General features: G+C 36.7%; 2 protein-coding genes and 1 long non-coding RNA gene across 4 annotated transcripts; all 3 read right to left on the bottom strand.

Annotated features, from left to right (window-relative positions):
- Positions 1 to 237: 237 nt before the first annotated feature.
- Positions 238 to 3,686, bottom strand: LOC146580227 (uncharacterized). The gene is made up of 6 exons (XM_085266871.1): positions 3,679 to 3,686; positions 3,449 to 3,462; positions 3,042 to 3,118; positions 2,905 to 2,955; positions 2,578 to 2,811; positions 238 to 1,905 (listed from the first exon to the last, which is right to left on the bottom strand). Exons 3-6 carry the CDS (start codon positions 3,094 to 3,096, stop codon positions 1,664 to 1,666), a joined length of 582 nt encoding a protein of 193 aa, XP_085122997.1. The 5' UTR covers positions 3,097 to 3,118; positions 3,449 to 3,462; positions 3,679 to 3,686; the 3' UTR covers positions 238 to 1,663.
- A 1,762-nt stretch (positions 3,687 to 5,448) lies between these two features.
- LOC146580228 (uncharacterized) lies at positions 5,449 to 9,162 on the bottom strand. 2 transcript variants are annotated; one of them, XR_014891239.1, is made up of 4 exons: positions 9,127 to 9,162; positions 8,830 to 8,906; positions 8,415 to 8,738; positions 5,449 to 6,648 (listed from the first exon to the last, which is right to left on the bottom strand). It is a non-coding gene; the product is annotated as an uncharacterized LOC146580228 (long non-coding RNA). The 2 variants fall into 2 exon arrangements; XR_014891238.1 differs by having other exon boundaries at positions 8,415 to 8,906; positions 9,127 to 9,152.
- A 6,562-nt stretch (positions 9,163 to 15,724) lies between these two features.
- Positions 15,725 to 17,949, bottom strand: LOC146580229 (transmembrane protein 272-like). Its single transcript, XM_085266873.1, has 5 exons — positions 17,859 to 17,949; positions 17,551 to 17,620; positions 17,406 to 17,456; positions 17,110 to 17,268; positions 15,725 to 16,282 (listed from the first exon to the last, which is right to left on the bottom strand). Exons 2-5 carry the CDS (start codon positions 17,597 to 17,599, stop codon positions 16,026 to 16,028), a joined length of 516 nt encoding a protein of 171 aa, XP_085122999.1. The 5' UTR covers positions 17,600 to 17,620; positions 17,859 to 17,949; the 3' UTR covers positions 15,725 to 16,025.
- Positions 17,950 to 19,547: the final 1,598 nt, after the last annotated feature.

Here is a 19,547-nt window from a genome sequence, read left to right on the forward strand (position 1 = left end):
GCAACAAATCCACCGTGTAGGTGTTCGCTTTTGTTTTAGGAGAAGTCTGCTGGTCGCTCTGCTTTCCTTCACATGTAACTGTTTCTGTACAGAAAACATGTCCTCCACCCTCTGGAAACATGGGACTCTTTCTGCAATGATCCAGTAAAATAACTGGTCAAAGGTTTTATTTACAATAGAAAATGTTTTCCATTTCATTAAAGGTAAAGCAATTCAGTTATAACATCAACATAATTACAGTATAATATACAGTAGAATTACTTTCCAAATTTAATATTTGAACTCACAGCCAGCTTAATATTTATTCTTACTCAGTTTGAAGCTCCATTTTAGGGACTTGGAAGCAAAAACACTGGGAAATTTCTGTTTGTGAAAATTCTGCTTCTGCATTTCTCTATAATGAATCTCTAAGCTATAAGTTTCTTGAATAGCTTTAACAAAACACTGACCACATGCATAGTGAACATTTGTGCACTCTGCTTAAATATCAGGGCTGTATCAGAGAACCAAACATGTTAAATGAAGGAAGTAAAAAGAACAGAAATCATTAAAACCACCAGAGTGCCACAACAAATGGTATACTGAAAAATAATGAGCTACATTTCTTATTGTGGCAAGTCGAAGGTTGGCTCTTGTTGGGGACTGCAGCAATCTGCTTGCATCCAAAGGAAACACAAGGTTTTTGGTCCAGCACGGTTTCATCTAGCAACTGCCCCCAACCTCTCGCAACCAACTGACTGGAGGTTTCCAGGGGTCATCAACAAGTCTCTAGACCTTTTGCTTCTCAAGTCTCAGTCAAAAGATTTAGAGACTTCTTGTTAATTCTGCTGTGTTCAATTTTGCGTTTGCATCTAAAAATAAAAAATAAAAAATTCATTGGAGTCTTTCTCAATTTATGTTATTTCAGTGTTTTGTAGTTTTCTTACTGTCCTTTTGAACTTGCTGGTTGATGGTGGAACAGTGTTTATGAAAGAAGAAAATCAAATTAGACCTGACTCCATCATTATAAGATCACATGGGCCTTTGCTATGCAGTGTTTGTTGTTGTTATTACAAATGGTAGGACAGTCCCTATTACATTTTACATGATGTAGTCTAATATAAATTGTATATATAGTGTAAGAGTGTAAGAGCACAATTAAATAGTTAAATTCTCATGATGCACATTCAGGGTCACAGGAGGACTGGAGCCTATCCCAGCTGTCATAGGGCGAGAGGCAGGACGCACAACAATATATTTCATAATAAAAATGTAAAAAAAAAAGGATTCTTCCCACCTCTAAAATACCTGGAAATTACCAACTACTTAAATTTCTTTTATTTAATTTAATTTCTAGTATAATTACTTTTTCCTCCAAAGTCTTGAATTATTCTTCCCCTGATCTGCTGTTTCTAATGCTAAGTTTTTGTTGGTAAATATATTTCAACTTTAAGTTCAAGCGAAATACACAGGAATTTGGTCAAATACAATACAGTAGTAATTACCTGGTATCAACAGTGGTTATACATAAGTAACATTACATGGATGTATTTAAAAACAGCACAGAAACTGGTAATAATGTAGAAACAAACATTTTTCTACAAGGCAAAACCAATTAAGAAGCATATAGTAATAGTTTTGTTGCAATATGATAACCTGAATTTTTAAAAGTGCATACATTAGACTATACGGTGAACCATAGGATCCTAGTGTGGTAATGCTGGACGAGTATTTGAGCCTCATCTTCGCCCTCAGGCTCTTGTCGTTTACAACACCAAAAAGTGATGAACAGCAGCCCCAACAGGCCGTAGGTCAGGTTGGTGCTCCAAAATGCAAACAGGTAGAAAGTCTTGTTGCAGTAGATAATGCCTGTGGTTACGCTCTTATTGAAGTTGGGTTTCACATCCGAGTACATGAACACATTAACTGTAAAAATATTTAAAATACTGCTGTAGTGCATTGTTAAAAACAACAACAGTAATTCATTCATTGAAGATCAATATAAACTAAAAACCTGTTGTTTTTTTTATTACTATTCAGAGTATAACTTGCCTGTACTTTTTCTCTTTTACTTAAGTAAAGAAATTATATGAGTACTTCAACATTTACTGGAGTTTTTCAAAACACAGGTATCTGTACTTCTACATAATTAAAAATGTCTGTACCAGTAGGGACACTGACGCTCCCCAAATGAAAAAATTTACTAAGAATCAGCCACAAAAGATGAGAAGGGAAAAATTAAAAACCAAAAATGAAACCAATTATTTTGAGAAAAACTATAACACCAAACCAGATTAAAACTGATTAGCAACGCCCCATGCTGCTTAACTAACCAGATCAGAGCTGCTTATTTCCAGAAGCTTAATCGACTTGATGCTACACTCTGATTAAAAAGTGTTTCTTTTTGAGCAGCGTTTATGACAGGAAAAACAGAAAAAACAACTCGTGACTTATGTAATTTCAACAGCAGCTCTGCGTTTTCTTTTGTTTTGTTTTTGGTCACCATGTAATTTGATTTTTCTCAGTTGTTGCTTATTCCATCTTTCAATATTTCTTAAAACAGGTGTGTGCTGCTGTTAGAACATTTTTAAAGCTTACCACCAAGGTAAAAGAAACAGACGACGAGGAGGGGCACAGAGCAACAGCCTATGTTGCACCACTTGCACCGCCCTCGGTGCAGCAGGTACAGCAACTGCTTTCTTGGTGTAATTGGAAACTGCTGCATTCTTTTCGCTGTGCACATGCTCAGTGCCAGAAATACAGATATGAATCCATAATTGTAGATGCATATGGGGATGTAGAACTCTGCTTTGCATTCATCAGTTGCTAAAGCTGTGGTGTACGGGGATAAAACAGAAACAAATGTCAAAATAAAATTCTGTTGAATTTAAACTGATCATTACAATAACAGTGTCTGTCACTTACCAGCTATCACTTGAGCAATGAACATGATGCAGGAAATCACCAGGATACACCCTGAAGAAGAGCAGATACAGTGAGTCCCATATAGCACTACGCACCGTCTGCACATGTGTGGAAGAATTTCCACATCAGCCTCTCACCTAATATTGTTGTTCGTGGTTCGGAGGTGCATCGTGGTCGATCACTCTCCGGCATTATTACTAGTTTTATATCTGTCCTAAAAAGACACAAAGGAAACGATCAGCTATTTGTGCTGTTTTTCCATCTGTTAAATGGCAAATAAAAACATCTAGACTGAAAAAAGACACTGAATTTTACTTTTTTTTAAATTCTTTTTATAGTGTAAGTCTACCAGAAGGATGTGTAACTAGTTTTGAATCAAACCTATAACAAAACAAAGAAAGCCACAAGATATTCTCCACTTTATATTTCTGTTATTCTGTTAAGTGATAAATGAAAAGGTACCATGATATAACACGTGAATAAAATTACAATATATGATTTAAAATGAAGGAAAAAACTGATAATGGAAAAGCATGTTACCTACTTTTTACTGATTGTCTTTTGCAGTGTACAGAAGAATTTAAGTCACAAATAAAGAGAAAAGAGAAAATTATTAATGCTAACTGCTAAATTCTTAGAGATTAACCAAAACAGTTCAACAAAAAGACAATTCTACAAGAAATCCACTTTAGAAAGCTTGTAAACCTCATGCATATGTCAAAATAGTTAGCAAATTAAAGTGTGAAAGTGTTATGTAGGCTGTTGCAGACCAACCTGTTTGTGTGTCTGGCAGGACTTCCTAGAAAAGGACTGTTGCAGGAACATGGCCACATATAACATGGGCATGTCAGCATGTTGTTTCAACTTCCTTTTACAGCGTCTTTCACTTTGTTTTTTTGTTTAAGTTTTCTTTTTTCATCCAGCCATTTACTGAGGTGATTTTGTATTGTAATCACTTGTTTGTATGTCAGCAACATTACATAAAAACTACAAAATCTTTGTATTTGTTTTTCTTTTCCTAAGGAGCTCTTTTGCATTCACAGACAAGAGAAAAAGACATAACTGACAATGTGTCTGTCACAGCAAAACCTCATGAGAGGAACACTTCCTCTCATTTGTCCTAACCCACTAAGACCTCGCTACATAAACATCTTTATGTCGTATTTCTCCACAGGACGAGGTTTGCCTGCTTTTCTAAAATACATTCCCTGTTTCCATTCCCACAGTGACATTTTTACAATTGATTGTTGAGTGCGAAAAATACTATGACAGTGTCATTCTTCCAACAGGTGCCCAGGATTAGAAAAGATGGTGTCAGATACGGACAAGAATTTTTAAAAAATAATTTTTTATTCATGTTAATTTTAGGACAGCATGCATTTTGTAACATTAACATAGACTTAATGCATTCAATGACAACAAATAATTCAGCACTGTATTAAAGTCTTCAGCCATGCCTCATTTCTTTTTCCAAGCAGTCAGAATTTGTTGTAATTTGCTAATGCTGTCTTGAGCTCTCTTTCGATATCGGCTTCTTTTTCATTTATTTTCATTCCTTTTACATTTAGAGATGATTTTGTTTTGTTTATTGAGCTACTTAACACTGGCCTGTGAGTCATTCAAGCTTGAAAAATGCTGCGTCGTGTCTACACCAGACTGATTACTTTTTTCGTTTCGTTACCAGCGTTTAAAGCTTGGAAGTACTGACATTACTATGAGTTTGAGTCCGCAAAAATTTACAAAAACATTAGTGTCCGCTGTACACTCTGCGTGGGAAGAAAACTTCTTTCTACAGCGAAAAATTTAACTTTAAATCTGAGCAAGCACCTAGCAAGCCAAAACGGGAATGTGAAATTCACAGAGAAACATCCAGATCCCCCCACTGACATGGCCCCTGGGGCACCGGGCAAACCTCCACCAGCCCCCACTCCTGCTAAACAGGTGAGCAACAGGACTTAGTGCAACAGGATTTCATTTTTTTTTACTGTGTTTTACTTCCATCTATTTGAAAGTGTAAGTGTAAACACAAATAAATATTTTATTTTATATTCCGCAATATGCAGAAAATAGGTTTAAATGTTAAAGATTGTTGCATATAATTAAATTTTTGCTTGATGCATTGTGCATGAAGTTAAAAGATTAAAACTCATAAAACAAATTTTAAAAAGAGACTTTTTTCCATTTGATTCAGTTTTATATGATGGATTATACAGAAAAAATAGAATTGGGCTGAAAGGTCTATTGCTTTATTACGCATTTAGGTTGTGTATTATATTTTTAAAAGGTAATTTATTAATAAAGTAACAAATTACTTTTGAAAAAACATAATAGGTAAAGTAACGGGATTGCTTTTTTGGAGAAGTAATCAGTAATTAATAACTAATTGCTATTTTCAACTAACTTGACCAACACTGGTCTACACATAACAATAAACTCGACAGAGAACAATCTTTATGCACTTTTGTTTTACTAGGAGCCAGCCACACAAACACATGAATGATTTCAATTTTTTTAAGATGAATCTAATAAAAATACCAAGGACACAACAGTTTGACAGATATAAAATGGTATTTTTGCACCAATGACATGTGTTACTTATGATTAATAATCATTACATTTAAGACTGTGCATTCTCTGACTGTTGAGATTGATCAAAAAATATATTTTCTAAAGGTATTTTTGCATCAACAAGGGGGATACAATCATCTTGACAGAAAAAAAGAACAAAGGGCAGCTTTGAATGTCCTTGAAGACATTCAAAGCTGGAACTATTCCTTTATTTTGCGTCCTTAAAACTTCCCTCTGATCTTCCTGAAGACTACTTAAAGAAATGTCAAGAAAACTGCTCAGCCCATGTTGAAGAATAAAGGTGATCATATCAAATATTGACCTTCAAGCTCGTTAGGACTATAAAAACTTTTTTGCTTTGGATACTGTCTGTTTCCTTGTATGTTTGTACATTTTAATAAATGCCTTCACCTATTTCTGATCTTCCTGGAGAAATGTGAAGGCATATAAATGGCTGAAGACTCAAGATGCCTAGTACAGTACACTTTACACTGACATTTTTATGTACATGTATTACTTATGATTGATGATCATTTCACTCAAGACTCCGGGCTTTCTCTGATTTTGTTACTGGATCAACAGATATATTCTCTAAGTGTTTCTATGATGTTTCCTCAGTATTCAGCCTCACACATTTGGTATTTCTGCGCTCACAAGCTTATAAAATTGACCTATTAGAGAATCAATGGGATGAAAAAAAGGATATTATTCATATCTAAGGATGTCATTACGTAACAGAGTACTGCTGCAAAAGTATTTAAAAAGAGTACCCCCCAAGTTTAATTACTTAGAATATAAATTTTTGCATTTCTCTGATAAAAGATCAAACATGTACATTGTTCATTAGAACATTTGATTATATCTACATAAGACAAACAGGAAAACTGCCTTTAAATGCACCATTTGCCCGCATTTACCTTACAGTGTATGTTTATCTTTTTAATTAAGTTTGCTTCGTCTCTATTTATTACCGCACAAGTGTTTGAGTCTCATTATCACTATCGGCCTCTCGTTGTCTACAACAGCAACACGATAAAAAGAGCAGTGCTAACAGCATGTAGGTCACGTTGGTGAGCCAAAATGCACACAGGTAGAGTGTCTTGTTGCAGTAGAGATCAGGCTGTGCTGTAGTCTTGTCGTAGTTGGGTTCATAAATGGAGTAGATGACAATACTACCTGTAAAAATAAATAAATAAAGATTCAATGTCTCAGATAATAAATTTAGTGTTGCAGACCTGCACGTCCTCTTCATAAATACAGAACTGGATTTAAGCTTTTTTTTTTTTTTCAAAATTGCTGAAATACATTTATTTAAAAAAAAAAAAACAACTCAAAAGAAAAGCATAAAAGACCTTTAAAGTCAAGACTTTTTTGGGGGGGGGGGGGGGGGGGCGCATCTGTGCTAACAGTCACATCTGTGTGCCTGAGATGACCCTTTTAAGGGTATCCCAAATCTCATACATACACGGTGGGCCATTTTTATGGATACACCGTAATAAAATGGGAATGGTTGGTGATATTAAAGTCCTGTTTGTGGCACATTAGTATACGTGAGGAGGTAAACTCCTCAAGATGGGTGGTGACCATGGTGGCCATATAGAAGTCGGCCATCTTGGATACAACTTTTGTTTTTCCAATAGGAAGAGGGCCATGTGACACATCAAACTTATTGGTAATGTCACAAGACAAACAATGGTGTGCTTGGTTTCAACGTAACTTTATTCTTTCATGAGTTATTTACAAGTTTCTCTTTGTTGAAATTGAAATTGTGGTGATATCTGGTGAACGCAGTAACCGGGTCATTGCAGCAGATATCAATGCAAGACACCCTACGAGACCACCCATCGCCCATGCTACAGTCAGCAAACTGCTTGCTAAGTTTCATGAAAATCGTTCAGTGTTAGATTTGCCAAAATGTGGACGCAAGAAAACTGTCACTAATGAAGAAACATCAGCGGCTGTCCTAGCTTCATTCAGCAAGAGCCCACAGCGTAGCACTCGCCGCATGTCACTGGAGAGTGGCATTAGTTGAACATCCCTTCGGCGGATATTAGCTACTCACGAATGGCACCCTTACAAACTCCAGCTACTGCAGCATCTCAACGAGGATGACCCAGATCGGCGCACAGAATTTGCAGAATGGGCACCACCACATTATGGGTGCCAGGTCCGAGCATTCCTAGATGAACAGTTTCCTGGAAAGTGGATTGGTCGTCGTGGGCCAGTTGAATGGCCCCCAAGGTCTCCCGATCGGACCCCCTTAGACTTTTATCTTTGGGGTCATCTGAAGGCAATTGTCTATGGTGTGAAGATACGAGATGTGCAGCACCTGAAACTACGGATACTGGATGCCTGTGCTGGCATTTCTCCTGCAGTGTTGCTATCAGTGTGTGAAGAGTGGGAGAAGAGGGTTGCATTGACAATCCAACACAATGGGCAGCACATTGAACACATTTTATAAGTGGTGAGAAACTTGTAAATAACTCATGAAAGAATAAAGTTATGTTGAAACCAAGCACACCACTGTTTTTCTTGTGACATTACCAATAAGTTTGATGTGTCACATGGCCCTCTTCCTATTGGAAAAACAAAAGTTGTATCCAAGATGGCCGACTTCTAAATGGCCACCATGGTCACCACCCATCTTGAGGAGTTTGCCCCCTCACATATACTAATGTGCCACAAACAGGACTTTAATATCACCAACCATTCCCATGTTATTACGGTGTATCCATATAAATGGCCCACCCTGTACAATTGAAAAAAAAATGCATTAGAATCTGTAGTTTATGTTGTTTATGTTTTCTCTAAACTCATGGGGGAAATCAATAAAACATGTTAAATTTGGGGGGTTTTGGAGTAAGAAACCATCTTGTTCTCACTCCAGCCAAGACTGTGAGCTAATAATTTGCAAAAATTGACACTTTTTTTTTAAAGCTTACCAGCAATTAACCAGCAACAGAAGAAGATGGTGGTTACAGACCAACAGACACTGTTGCACCAGTTACACCATAAGCTCAGTGCCAAGAAGACCGGTATGATCCCATACAGGGACATGTAGAGGGAGATAAAAGGCTGTCTGGGACATTGAAACACACCTGAACCTGTGGGGTGCAAAGATAAAGATTTGATTTTTTTCAAACATTGTCTGGCTCATAAAAATAAATTCACATAAATTCAATCTCCGAATGGGAATATGAGCATCTCTTGCTTACCAATCGCCCCTTGGCCAATGAATATTAAGTAAAAAAGAAACAAAATAAGCCCTGAAGGAGGCAAATACAGCATGTTTTCAGTCCCAAATCAGTATCCACCAACTTTAAATGTCTGCAAAAACTTAACACATCACTCTCTCACCTATTGTTATGCATCTCAGTCCACAGATGAATTGTGGTCTCTGACTCCCCTGCATTGTAACTAGTTTTGAATCTAACCTATAAAGACACAAAGTGAGCCACAAGATAGCCTCCTAATGTTTCCATTCCTGTTATTCTGATTAGGTTATAAATGAAAATGATTTACAAAGAAAAATAAGAAAATGTAAAGGTAGAAAGTTATTTACTTTTTACTTACTCTTTAGAGTGCAAGGCTATCAGAAAATTTTTTAATCATAGATATTAGTTTGTAAAAGAGAAATTATGAATGCTTTCTTACCGGATAACAAAAGCAGCTCAACAAACAGATGTTTCTACAAGAAATTAGCATGTTAAAAAACAACTTCATGTGTATTTCAAAATAGTTACAAATTAAAATCCATTATGTGAAAGCATTAAGCAGATAGTTGCAGACCTACCTGTTTGTGTGTCTGTCTGGACTGCTTTAAAGATAGAGAACATGGCCACATGTAACATGGGCATGTGAGCACGTTTCAACTTCCTTTTACAGCGTCTTTCACTAGTGCTTGCTCTCAATCTTCCCTTTCCACTAATGTTATTTGGGTGAGGATTCACTGGGATAATTATATTTTTACTCATGTGTATGTCAGCAACATTACATAAAAACTAAAAGGTTAAATTAATAACAAGAAGGGGAAAAAAACATTGTTTTATTGTTCATTTGTTTGTCTTTTTGTGTCAGAAATATGAAGCGTACAGCGTTTTCAGACTATATATCTGAATTTTCTTGTAGTATTACTTGAGGAATTCAGGTTTTGGACTTCAAACAGCTCTTTGTATGGTTCATATTGAGCTACCAGTGTTAAGTAGCTCAATTCGTATGGTCCCTGAATTGCCTCTGTTACTTAAATGATCAGATTAGTAGCCAAGAAGTTTAACTGACTTGATGCTATGCTCTTCCTTTATTTTTTATCAGTATACTTTGATTAAGAAAGTTTAATTTGAAGATGATGAGTTGAATCAGTGCTCAGTGTTAGATACCAAATATGTAGAGGACATCTAAACTGCCATAGAGGGTTTTTTTTCTCGTCCAGCTTGGCTTCCTTTTTAAGAAGCCAGTGGTTTGAGGATGAGGATCCTTCCCCAACACTACGTCTCATCCTCCTCTGCTGGTCCCCAGTTCCTCTGTCTCAGCCACTGGCCTCCCAGCGGGCCTCCAGATTTCCTCCATCTGCGTTGCTAAGGCCCCGGCAAGCTTACTTCACCACCAGACCTGCACACTCAGTTCAGTCTTGCCCCATAGACAGACAAACTCTTGGTATCAACTCTGAATCAGTATAGATACTTTGCAAACAGGCTGTGTGGGTTTTCATCCCAGATCATGGTAGTCTGAGAAGCTTGGACAGAAAGTTTAAGTTTCACAAAAAGAAGTCCAGTCACTTTCTTTCAAAGCTCCCTATACATTTCAAGCAGACCAAACTTCTAGGATAAAATTACTTTGAGAAGTGAATTTACGAGCACTTCCCCTTATTTGGTCTAAACCACTGAGTCTTCCCTGTCTGAGGTTTTTTTCACTGGTTTTGAGGCAGCACGAGATTTGTCTGCTTTTCCAAAATACTTTCCCTGTTTTCAGTTTCCATATTGACACATTTTTTGGTTCAGTTAAAAAAATATTATGCCAATTAATTAAATTGACAAAGAATAAAGAAGCTACAGCACTGTACTAAACTATAAAATAAAAAATAGGACGATTACATGAATTTTTGTTTTTTATTTAATTTATTTTTTCAGATAAACAAAAAGTTAATAGCTGGGATATTCCCAAATTAAGAAGCTCACATATGGATTTCATTAAGCTATGATTTATATCACACAACATTTTTGTTTACATTCAGAAAACTTTAAACGAAAGGAGGGAAAGTTCCGATTATTTATTCTCAACAACAAAATGCCGGCACTGTATTCGCAATAATCCTCTGAAATCACTGAGAACATGGTCAAAGAAGTCAAACATAAAAAGTAGTTTCCTCTTAATGTAACATAACCGTTTAATGAACATTTTGACTGAAGACTTCTTGCTTTGTCTGCATGACTTCATCAAATTAATATTCTCTATATGTTGTTTTCTAGTTTCTGACAGTTCAGCCTGACATACTCATACTTTTGGGAAACTCCAGGAGCTCTAAGTTTGTAACAACTTAAACAATAATGGAAAAACACAGCAACCACCAAGCCTGACAAACAATAAAAATAATATTTATAATACCCGATGATGTTTGAGAATCATTTGAGGAGATTAAATGTAAAAACATTAATTGCTAAACCTCACTGTGATATTTCTCTAAAAGATCAACAGATCAAACGCATGTTCCTGTAATATGTTTGCTAAAAGTACATAAGACACAAATCCATTGAACTTGAGTGGAACAACAGAATTCATTGTTTTGAATGGGTGAGTGAACACTTTTGACAATATACCGTACATAGAACACGCATGGAAAAACACTCACTACAGTTTTTCTCCATCACTTCGGCACAAAGGAAAGTCATTCTCAGCACTCTTTATGCACTTCTGAGTTTCATAACACAGAGTCACTAAAACAAATAAAACCTTTTTCAAATATGTCAAAACATGAAGAGTCAGTGAATCACTTCAACTCTGTGATGAATGAATAAAAACTTTTTACTATTTCTGTACTTGTAAGTGTGTGCAGAAACAATCAGATTAGGCATTAAGCTATCATGTGTGGGGGAAATGTATTACAAATTTGAGAAGTGCATTAAGAGTAGTGAAAATAACATTTCTGGTTTGATTTTGCACCAAAGTGATCAGTAAAAATCATAACACCACCAAACATGCTGATTGTGATCCGCTGTGTGTGCCTATGTTTTCATGTCAGCCATCTTTATTCTTTTCTTTTTATCTCCGCAGCAGAGCCTCATTATCATCAGCCGGTTTTTCCTTACAGCAGCAACAAATGTAAACGAGTGCAGCAAACAGCACGTAGGTCAGGATGGTGCTCCAAAATGCAAACAGGTAGAGCGATTTGTTGCAGTACGAATCAGTTTTTGTTGTGTTCTTGTTGTAGTTTGGTTCATAAATGGAGAAGATCGCGATCACATTACCTGTAGAAATAAAGTAAAAAAGATCTCAGATAGTAATGTTTGGTTAGGCTAAAAAATAGTGAAATGAAGCTGAAAAAGTTGTATTGTCATAACTTAACAAAAATCATTTCATTCAGTAAATCAGAACATAAACTAATTTCCAAATGAGATGTTTTAGCTCAGGACCAAGTCTTTATAGATTATGTATCTATTTAAAGCTGCATAAAAAATTACAGCTTTAAACAGATACATAATCTTTAAACAGATACCAAGGACAAAGTATCACCAGAACTGACTACACTGCCTGATACACTCATTATTTGTTACATTGCTCTGTTTTTTCTCAATAACTGTATTTCTGATCTACTTAGTTTTACATTTATGCTGTAATGGATAAAGACGAGTTCCCCAACATCATCACTAAGTAAACACAATAAGAATGCATTTTGTTTGATAAAGTGTATTAATTATTTCTTTGGCTTTTTTTAATGAATGCTGAGGAAAATAACACACCATGAAAAGCATAACATGTGTCACGGTTTTTCTTGATTGTCTTATTGCAATTCTCAAAGGAGAAAGGTCATGATAAGCACTCTTAATGGTGTTCTTAAATCAGTATTGCATTTCCACACCTACATGAGCCTTTCGCATTGTTTTTATACACACTTTTACTGTAATTATGGATGATTTGCTACTAAAGATATTTATTACTGTGTTGATGCACTTCTTACTCGTTGTCAAAAACTGACTCAAGTGCAGATTCGGAGTAAAGGGCAAAGGTTTCTTTACAAACAAAAAACACCACAAGCGAGAGACAAGGAAAAAACAATAACTAATACATGTAGCCTCACTGAGCCAGCCGGGTAGACACAGGGACCATGACACTTGTATGTGATGACTCATCAAAACAGTTTGTGTTGGATGTTTGCCCAGCTTGTTGGCATCTTGCACCTTGGATTATCTCTGGACAGCCTGCACCTGGGGTTCTGGATTGTGTGTTTCTTTTGGGGTTTTTTTATATCAGTCACTCCTTCTATCTGTTGCTTGTATGGTTGTAGGTGGCTGCCTCTCCATGATGGTTCTTCTCCTTGCTTTTCTTCTTTCTGCTGTATGAGGTGTTCACTAAATGTGCACGGTCAGGAGCTTCCTTTTTCTGCTGGGCCTGCCGGCCTCTGTCTCTTCCTATAGCCCACTTATTATCCCAGCAGGGTACCTGATCACTGGGGTATGTGTCGATTGCCCGGATCTTGTTCTTCCGGTTCAGCTGACTCCTCAGGGCTTGCCTGACCCTCTGCAGGTGGTCGTAGTTTTCCTAGCAGCCTCTTCATGGTTCATGGTTCTTCATGGTTTTTATGATGAAGTCTTTCACATTCTCATTGTTTCTCCACATACTTCACTACTATTTGGTTACTATGTTAACGCACTTCTCAGTTTAAGATGCTGCGGAAAGCTGATTGGTTTATTTGAATTACTGTAATGAGCAGTAGAGCAGGTGTACCTAATAAAGTTGGTTGGCGCTGTGTTCTCAGATTGTTTATTTTTCCTTTGTTTTTTTTATGCAAATAGTTTAATTTGACTCTATTTTGCTTTTCTTCATTTTATTTATTTAGTAAAAATTTTTTTTTTTTTTTTTAAATCCTTCACATTTAATTTTTGTTTCTGAAAATTATTTATTCTGCATTAGCTATATTCATGTTTTGACAAATGTGAAAAAGGTTTTGATTGTTTTAGTATATTATATACAGGTGAGTCTGTCTAATGAAAAATGCCTTTTAGAGAACTGCTTTGAGAGTGAAGAGAACGACTTCCCCTGTAAGAAAAACTGACCAAACCAAAGAGCAAACCATCAAACAGTGTCATCTGCTTTCAGTTTCACGAGTCAGTTCTTATTTCCCTGCTAATGTTTCCAGACTGATAGTAAAAAGATGAAGTGTGCTGGTGTGAAAAGCTGGCACAGCATGTTACATGCCACAACAGATAGTTTCCATAAGCTCCCATCAAATTATATACAGAAACATTATTTTACACACATTTACACCATCTGAGATAGTTATTCTTTAAACTTTTGTGGTGTTTCATCTCTGAACAAACGGGTACATTTCAAACAGGCCAAACTTTAACTTTCTCCCTCATTTTCTCTGTTTTCAGTTCCACTGTCTTTTTAAATTGTTTAAAAATGTATTGAGCAATTTCCTTTGGTTTTTCAGGGGGGAAAATCACACTAATGAGTGTATGATTAGGGGTGGGTTTTGATAATCGATTTATCCATTAACCAGCCCATGGTGTTTAATATTAGCTTCTGTAAATTGCAGAATAAGAACATGAGTGTGCATCATAAACTGCCAGCGCAGACAGAAGGTCATCAGAAAATAACTTGTTCCCTTTTGCGTCTTTTCTACAATCCATTGAAGTTAATGATTTGATCTACATTTGCTAACATATAATACCAAGAATAATTTTTAAATAATAGAATTAATTAAATCTTGAAAATCATTTTTTTAACCCTGGCTTTTCATTCGAGTTCCGCTTAAGTACCATCAGATTTTTTTATGTTGTTTATGTTGTCACGATATAATGTATTTGCGTCTAGGGGTGGGTTTTTATAATCGATTTATCAATTAAAATCTATTCTGGCTTGGATAACGTGGAATCGATTTTTTTGATTTTAATTTATTTTGCCCAAAACGCCAGAATCTCAGGTTAAACCTCACAAAATTTCGACAACCACCAAACATTTAAAACAGTAAATGAGAGCAGCTTCTGCACAAAGACGTAAACACAAAGCGCAGACCCGCGGATCAGAATCAGTGAGATGTCGCCTTTCTCACCCGACCGCCTGGACACGGTCGGGGCTGAAAGCCGACAGCTCGCAGATTCTGATGTTTCAGCGGGTCCGCGCTTTGTTAACGCCCTTTTTGCGCTGATTCTAAAGCTGTTAGTTTGATCTCTCTCCAAACATTATTGACCGAACCAGCAGCAAAAGAAGATCCAAACTAAGCTTCACATAAACATCGTCATGAATTCCCTCTGACTTTTGCTGTTTTGTTTCCACCACGATAAAATCACACTTCATGCACAGCTCTCTCTTTCTCAGTATACTTCAAGAACAGTTTCCAGTCTAAAAATCTGTTTTCTGCATTATTCGCTTGCTTGTTACCACATGTCTACCGTTGTTTACAGCGCTGTCGGCCGATGTTTTTTTTTCCTTTTACTTACTTCCGAAAATAAAGCCTCATTTCTGCTGGTCAATAGGCTTCTAAACAAATGTAAACTTTTTAAAATTATGCAAAATGCAAAACGCTTAGCTGTGTCTGTAATAAAACCGCTGTAACTTCAGAGGTAATGTTCATATGTTGATTAATGGTTTTCTTTTGTTTTTGATGTACTGCAGAATATTTTTATAAAATCCCAGGCCAGAAAATCACCTTCATGTTTTTCTCTGTTTTATCTTCAGCTACTTTGACACAAAGGCACCTGCTGTGATGCTCACACCTTTGATAAAGTCTCGAAAGTATCAGCTTCCTTTTTATAGATACAAAAATATGTAAATGTACTGATCTGAATTATAATATTTCTGACTGTCTGAGGCAAAATTTCCCAGATTCAAATTGAATCGAATCGAATCGATTCGGGACCTTGTGAATCGGAATTGAATCGATTCTAGAAATCAGTGACGATACCCAGCCCTATGTATGATCTGTATGCATAAAATATGAAATATGAAAACTGAAGAAGATACAATAAGGCTAATAAAACAACGTTATGTTATTCTTATTTTCTTTTATTTACAAGTAAATAAAACATAACTCACACATGGATATCATTAACATACATAAAAATTACAGCATATATACTTTTCAAAGGAAAGAGGGCTAGATAAATTGGGGGTGGGGGGGGGGGGTGACTAGACATAAATCATTAGTTGGTAATTACATGGTAATTGCAAACGTTTCAGGTTTCAAGTTTTAGTATTGTGAGGTCTTTATGATACAGAGCACTTTAGCTGTTTTTACTATTGTTGTGAATTGGCTGTATATAGTAATTGAATTATGATTTCGATTCAGTCATGTTTAGGTTGCTCTTGAAAATAGAGACCTCATGTCTCAATGAGATTTACCTCTGAAAAAAATTAACTATAAACATTGCATTATTTTGGTTATCCCCAAGCAGCGTTTGAGCCTCACTGTCATCACTTTCTATCAGAAAATAAACAGCTAAAGAATATGAGAAAAAAAGAACAGCTAACAGGACGAAGGCCAGGTTGGTGGTCCAAAATGCAAACAGGTAGAGAGTCTTGTCGCAGTAATGATCGGGATCTTTAGTGTTCTTGTTGTAGTCAGGTTGATAAACGGAGTAGATGCGAATGGTACCTGGGGAAATATAAAGGAATCAGTTAAGAAAGCTTGATCATGATTGGCTACCGTCATGGTCTTTGTGCAGGAGGCAGGAAAAGAAGACACAAATGCGCGCACACAGGGTACGACAAGACGATGAGCAGGGAAAGACGCAGACACTAAATACAAGTGGTGAACAAGAGGTAACAGCTGGGAGACACGGCTGACATGTCTTTTTTGAGGTGGGCAAAACAGGACATTACGCACCCCGACGGGAGACTGTCAAAATAAAACAGGAAGCAGAGAAGCAGATTTGACACAGCGACGTGGATACGACAGGTTTAGGAAGGCACAAAAACAGACCATGGAGCACAGAGACAAGAGTGACAAGGAAGAAACGGAACAGAGGGAGCATGGAATCAATTATTCAATTATTTATTTCTATTTAGTTTCAAAGCTCTTCTTCTTAAAAGCTGCACCAGTGAATTTCAGCCACTTGAAAGCAGCAGAAAACAACACATCACAGTTTGTGAATTGTGACTCTTCTTTTGTATTAGCATTCATTACAGCCTGAAGCCTGACCTTCAGTCATATTAATCTCATGAAGATTATTTGCATCTACAATAACTTTATTATTTAAAACTGTGATCATGTAAAAGGAAATAAGAGTGATGGGAACTTCTTACACTTCAAGCAAGCACAAAGCAGCAATAGGGATATTTCACCAATAATCACCAATAATTTTACTCTTGTGAAAAATCTCTGGGTTTTCGTGTTGTTATTTTTTTTTTATGCTATGCAGACTATGTGTAATATTTCTCAGTACTGCACTGTTAAGAAACTGTATAATTTATAACGCTTACCCATGATGAACCACATAAAGACAATGGCGATGGATGCAGACCAAAGGATGATACCACACCACCTCTTAGACCACAACCAGAACACGGCTATGAATCCATAACCAGACAGATAGACGGGGATGAAGGGGTCGATTCGACAATCATCAATGTGCACCAATCCTGCAAACCACAAGTATGAAAATAAAGACGGTCAAATGGTTATTACATCATTTTGGTTATTTCATTTTTTTAAACATTGTTTTCATAAAATACATTTAAAAGGAATGCAATCTGAATATGGAGCGTCTGTCACTTACCAGTGATCGCCTGAAGAAAAAACATGATGTGGTAAACCAGCAAGGTGCAAGCTGAAGGAAGGCAGACACAAAGTGATTTCAGTCACAAATGACTCCAAGCCCCACCCGCAGACGTGTGCAAAAACATTTTAAATCATTCTCTCACCTATTGTTTGACGTATCCAGGTGAAATAAGGTCTTTCACTCTCTGGCATTATGACTAGTTATAAATGGACCTACAAAGACACAAACAAGGCTGTGAGATATGCTCAAGCTGTCTATATGTCCGGTAAAAGAAACGATAAGTCTAGAATAAGTATGACAAATTATAAACAGTTATTCGTTAGTCTGTGAAAATGAAATGATACTGAACATACAGCATGTCGAAAATCTGAATAACAAATGGATATAAATGTATATCAAATAGTTATCAAATAAACCTTAAATGTATTAAGTGATTGGATTAAGGCCTACCTGTTTGCACGACTGACAGGTCTTTGTCTTTGAAGAGAGAGAGTTTCATGAGAACTTGGCAATATATAGTGCTGTCAGATTGAAAGTGTTGCTGTCTACACTTCCTTTTACAGTGACTTTCACTTTAATACTTGTCCTTCAGCCATATTCCTTAAAGAACAACACCCCAAACTGTTTTTGGTGTTGTTGGCTCTGTGCAGCAAATGTCAAACAGTTCAAAATTCCAGGATAATTCCTCCTACTTTAGGTACATTTTCATTTTATCGTGAGTATGAATGAAAACTGCAAGAAATCTGTCTTTTTTTCTCAATTACAGTTACTGTTTTAGAAATTTTAAAAAATGGATAAGTGACGAGCAGACATCAGCGAAGATACACAGATACCATGACAGAGACTAAGGCAAAGTTTTGAGTCATTGTGATAGTATGCGTCAGCATCCGCATCACTGGGAACACAAGACTGAAACCAGTGGCAATCGCTAAAACGCTCGCCCTGACAGAGGTGGAGTTTGGATGGTAATACCTGCCTGCAGTCCTGACCTCAAACCCACTGAACACTTGGATCAGCTTTGGTGTGCTGTTTGTGCCAGAGCGACTAACACAACCACACTGGCTGACTTACAAAGAAGGAGACGCCAACAGTAGAAACAATAGGTTTGTATACCAAACTCTACTTTTTAGGATACCAACCGTCTGTACTAATAAATCAGCTGGTGTCAAACTTTGGTACCAGAACACGTCTGGATTAGAGGAAGAACAAGAGTTTCAGAGGAGTGAGCAGCGATCTTCGGATGTGTTGAAGACCAACAAACAAAGATGGCAAGACAACGGTGGTGAGCTGCAAGTTGTCTCATGCGTGTTTAAACTTTTCATAACTTGACAAAGCTCTCAGAAATAACCATGGCAACACATAAAACCTGATAAAGCACCCGGTCAATCAGAAAATATATCTAAAACCTGAAGAGTGTACAGTAGTTGAGCCTGAAATCCAAATTCACTGACAGAGCTGCAGCTAGCATCAGCAATGGAGGATGATGATGAAAGCAAGACATCCACATCTTCTTCAGGTCATCAGGCACTAACTGAGCATTTTTACACTGGGTACACTCAGATTTCTTATTGGCATGTTACAGTAAATAAACCTTATGTGACATGGCCCATCTGTTGAGAAGTTTTTATTCATTTTGCCAAACAAAATTTGAAATTTTTGACACAAGTTTGAAGTTATTATTCAAAATTGCTGTGAAGGAATTTATTATTCCTTCGCAGCAACATCTTTCATTGGCAGATGTGATATTTCCCACAGGTGAGCTCTTTGAGAGATCACGCAAAGTTTTTTTTAATGTATTAAACTAAAGAAATTAAGCCAACTTTTTGACTTTCAAATATTGGGATCTGCTACCCAAAGAAGTAAGCACCATCAGAGCTTAACGGCTATTAACCAGCTACCCTCACATCACATCTGGTGAAGGTGCTGGAGTGGCTAAACCACCCAAGACTCCAGGTAAAAACATCTCTGATGCTCTGCAGGACAAATCTGTCAGTGGATGATGCAATCATCTGCTTGTTACTAGAGTTATTGATCACCTTTGATTCCTCAAATACGTTTAACTAGATTCAGATGCTGCTACTGAGAGGAGGACAACAGGAAGTGTCAGTAAACACGTGCACCATCTCATGGATTACTGAC

This window comes from Mchenga conophoros, linkage group LG3, assembly GCF_057382185.1.
Source record: "Mchenga conophoros isolate Kocher_MC1m ecotype Shallow Benthic linkage group LG3, M_conophoros_male_GT1.1, whole genome shotgun sequence".
Taxonomy (NCBI): Eukaryota; Metazoa; Chordata; class Actinopteri; order Cichliformes; family Cichlidae; genus Mchenga; species Mchenga conophoros.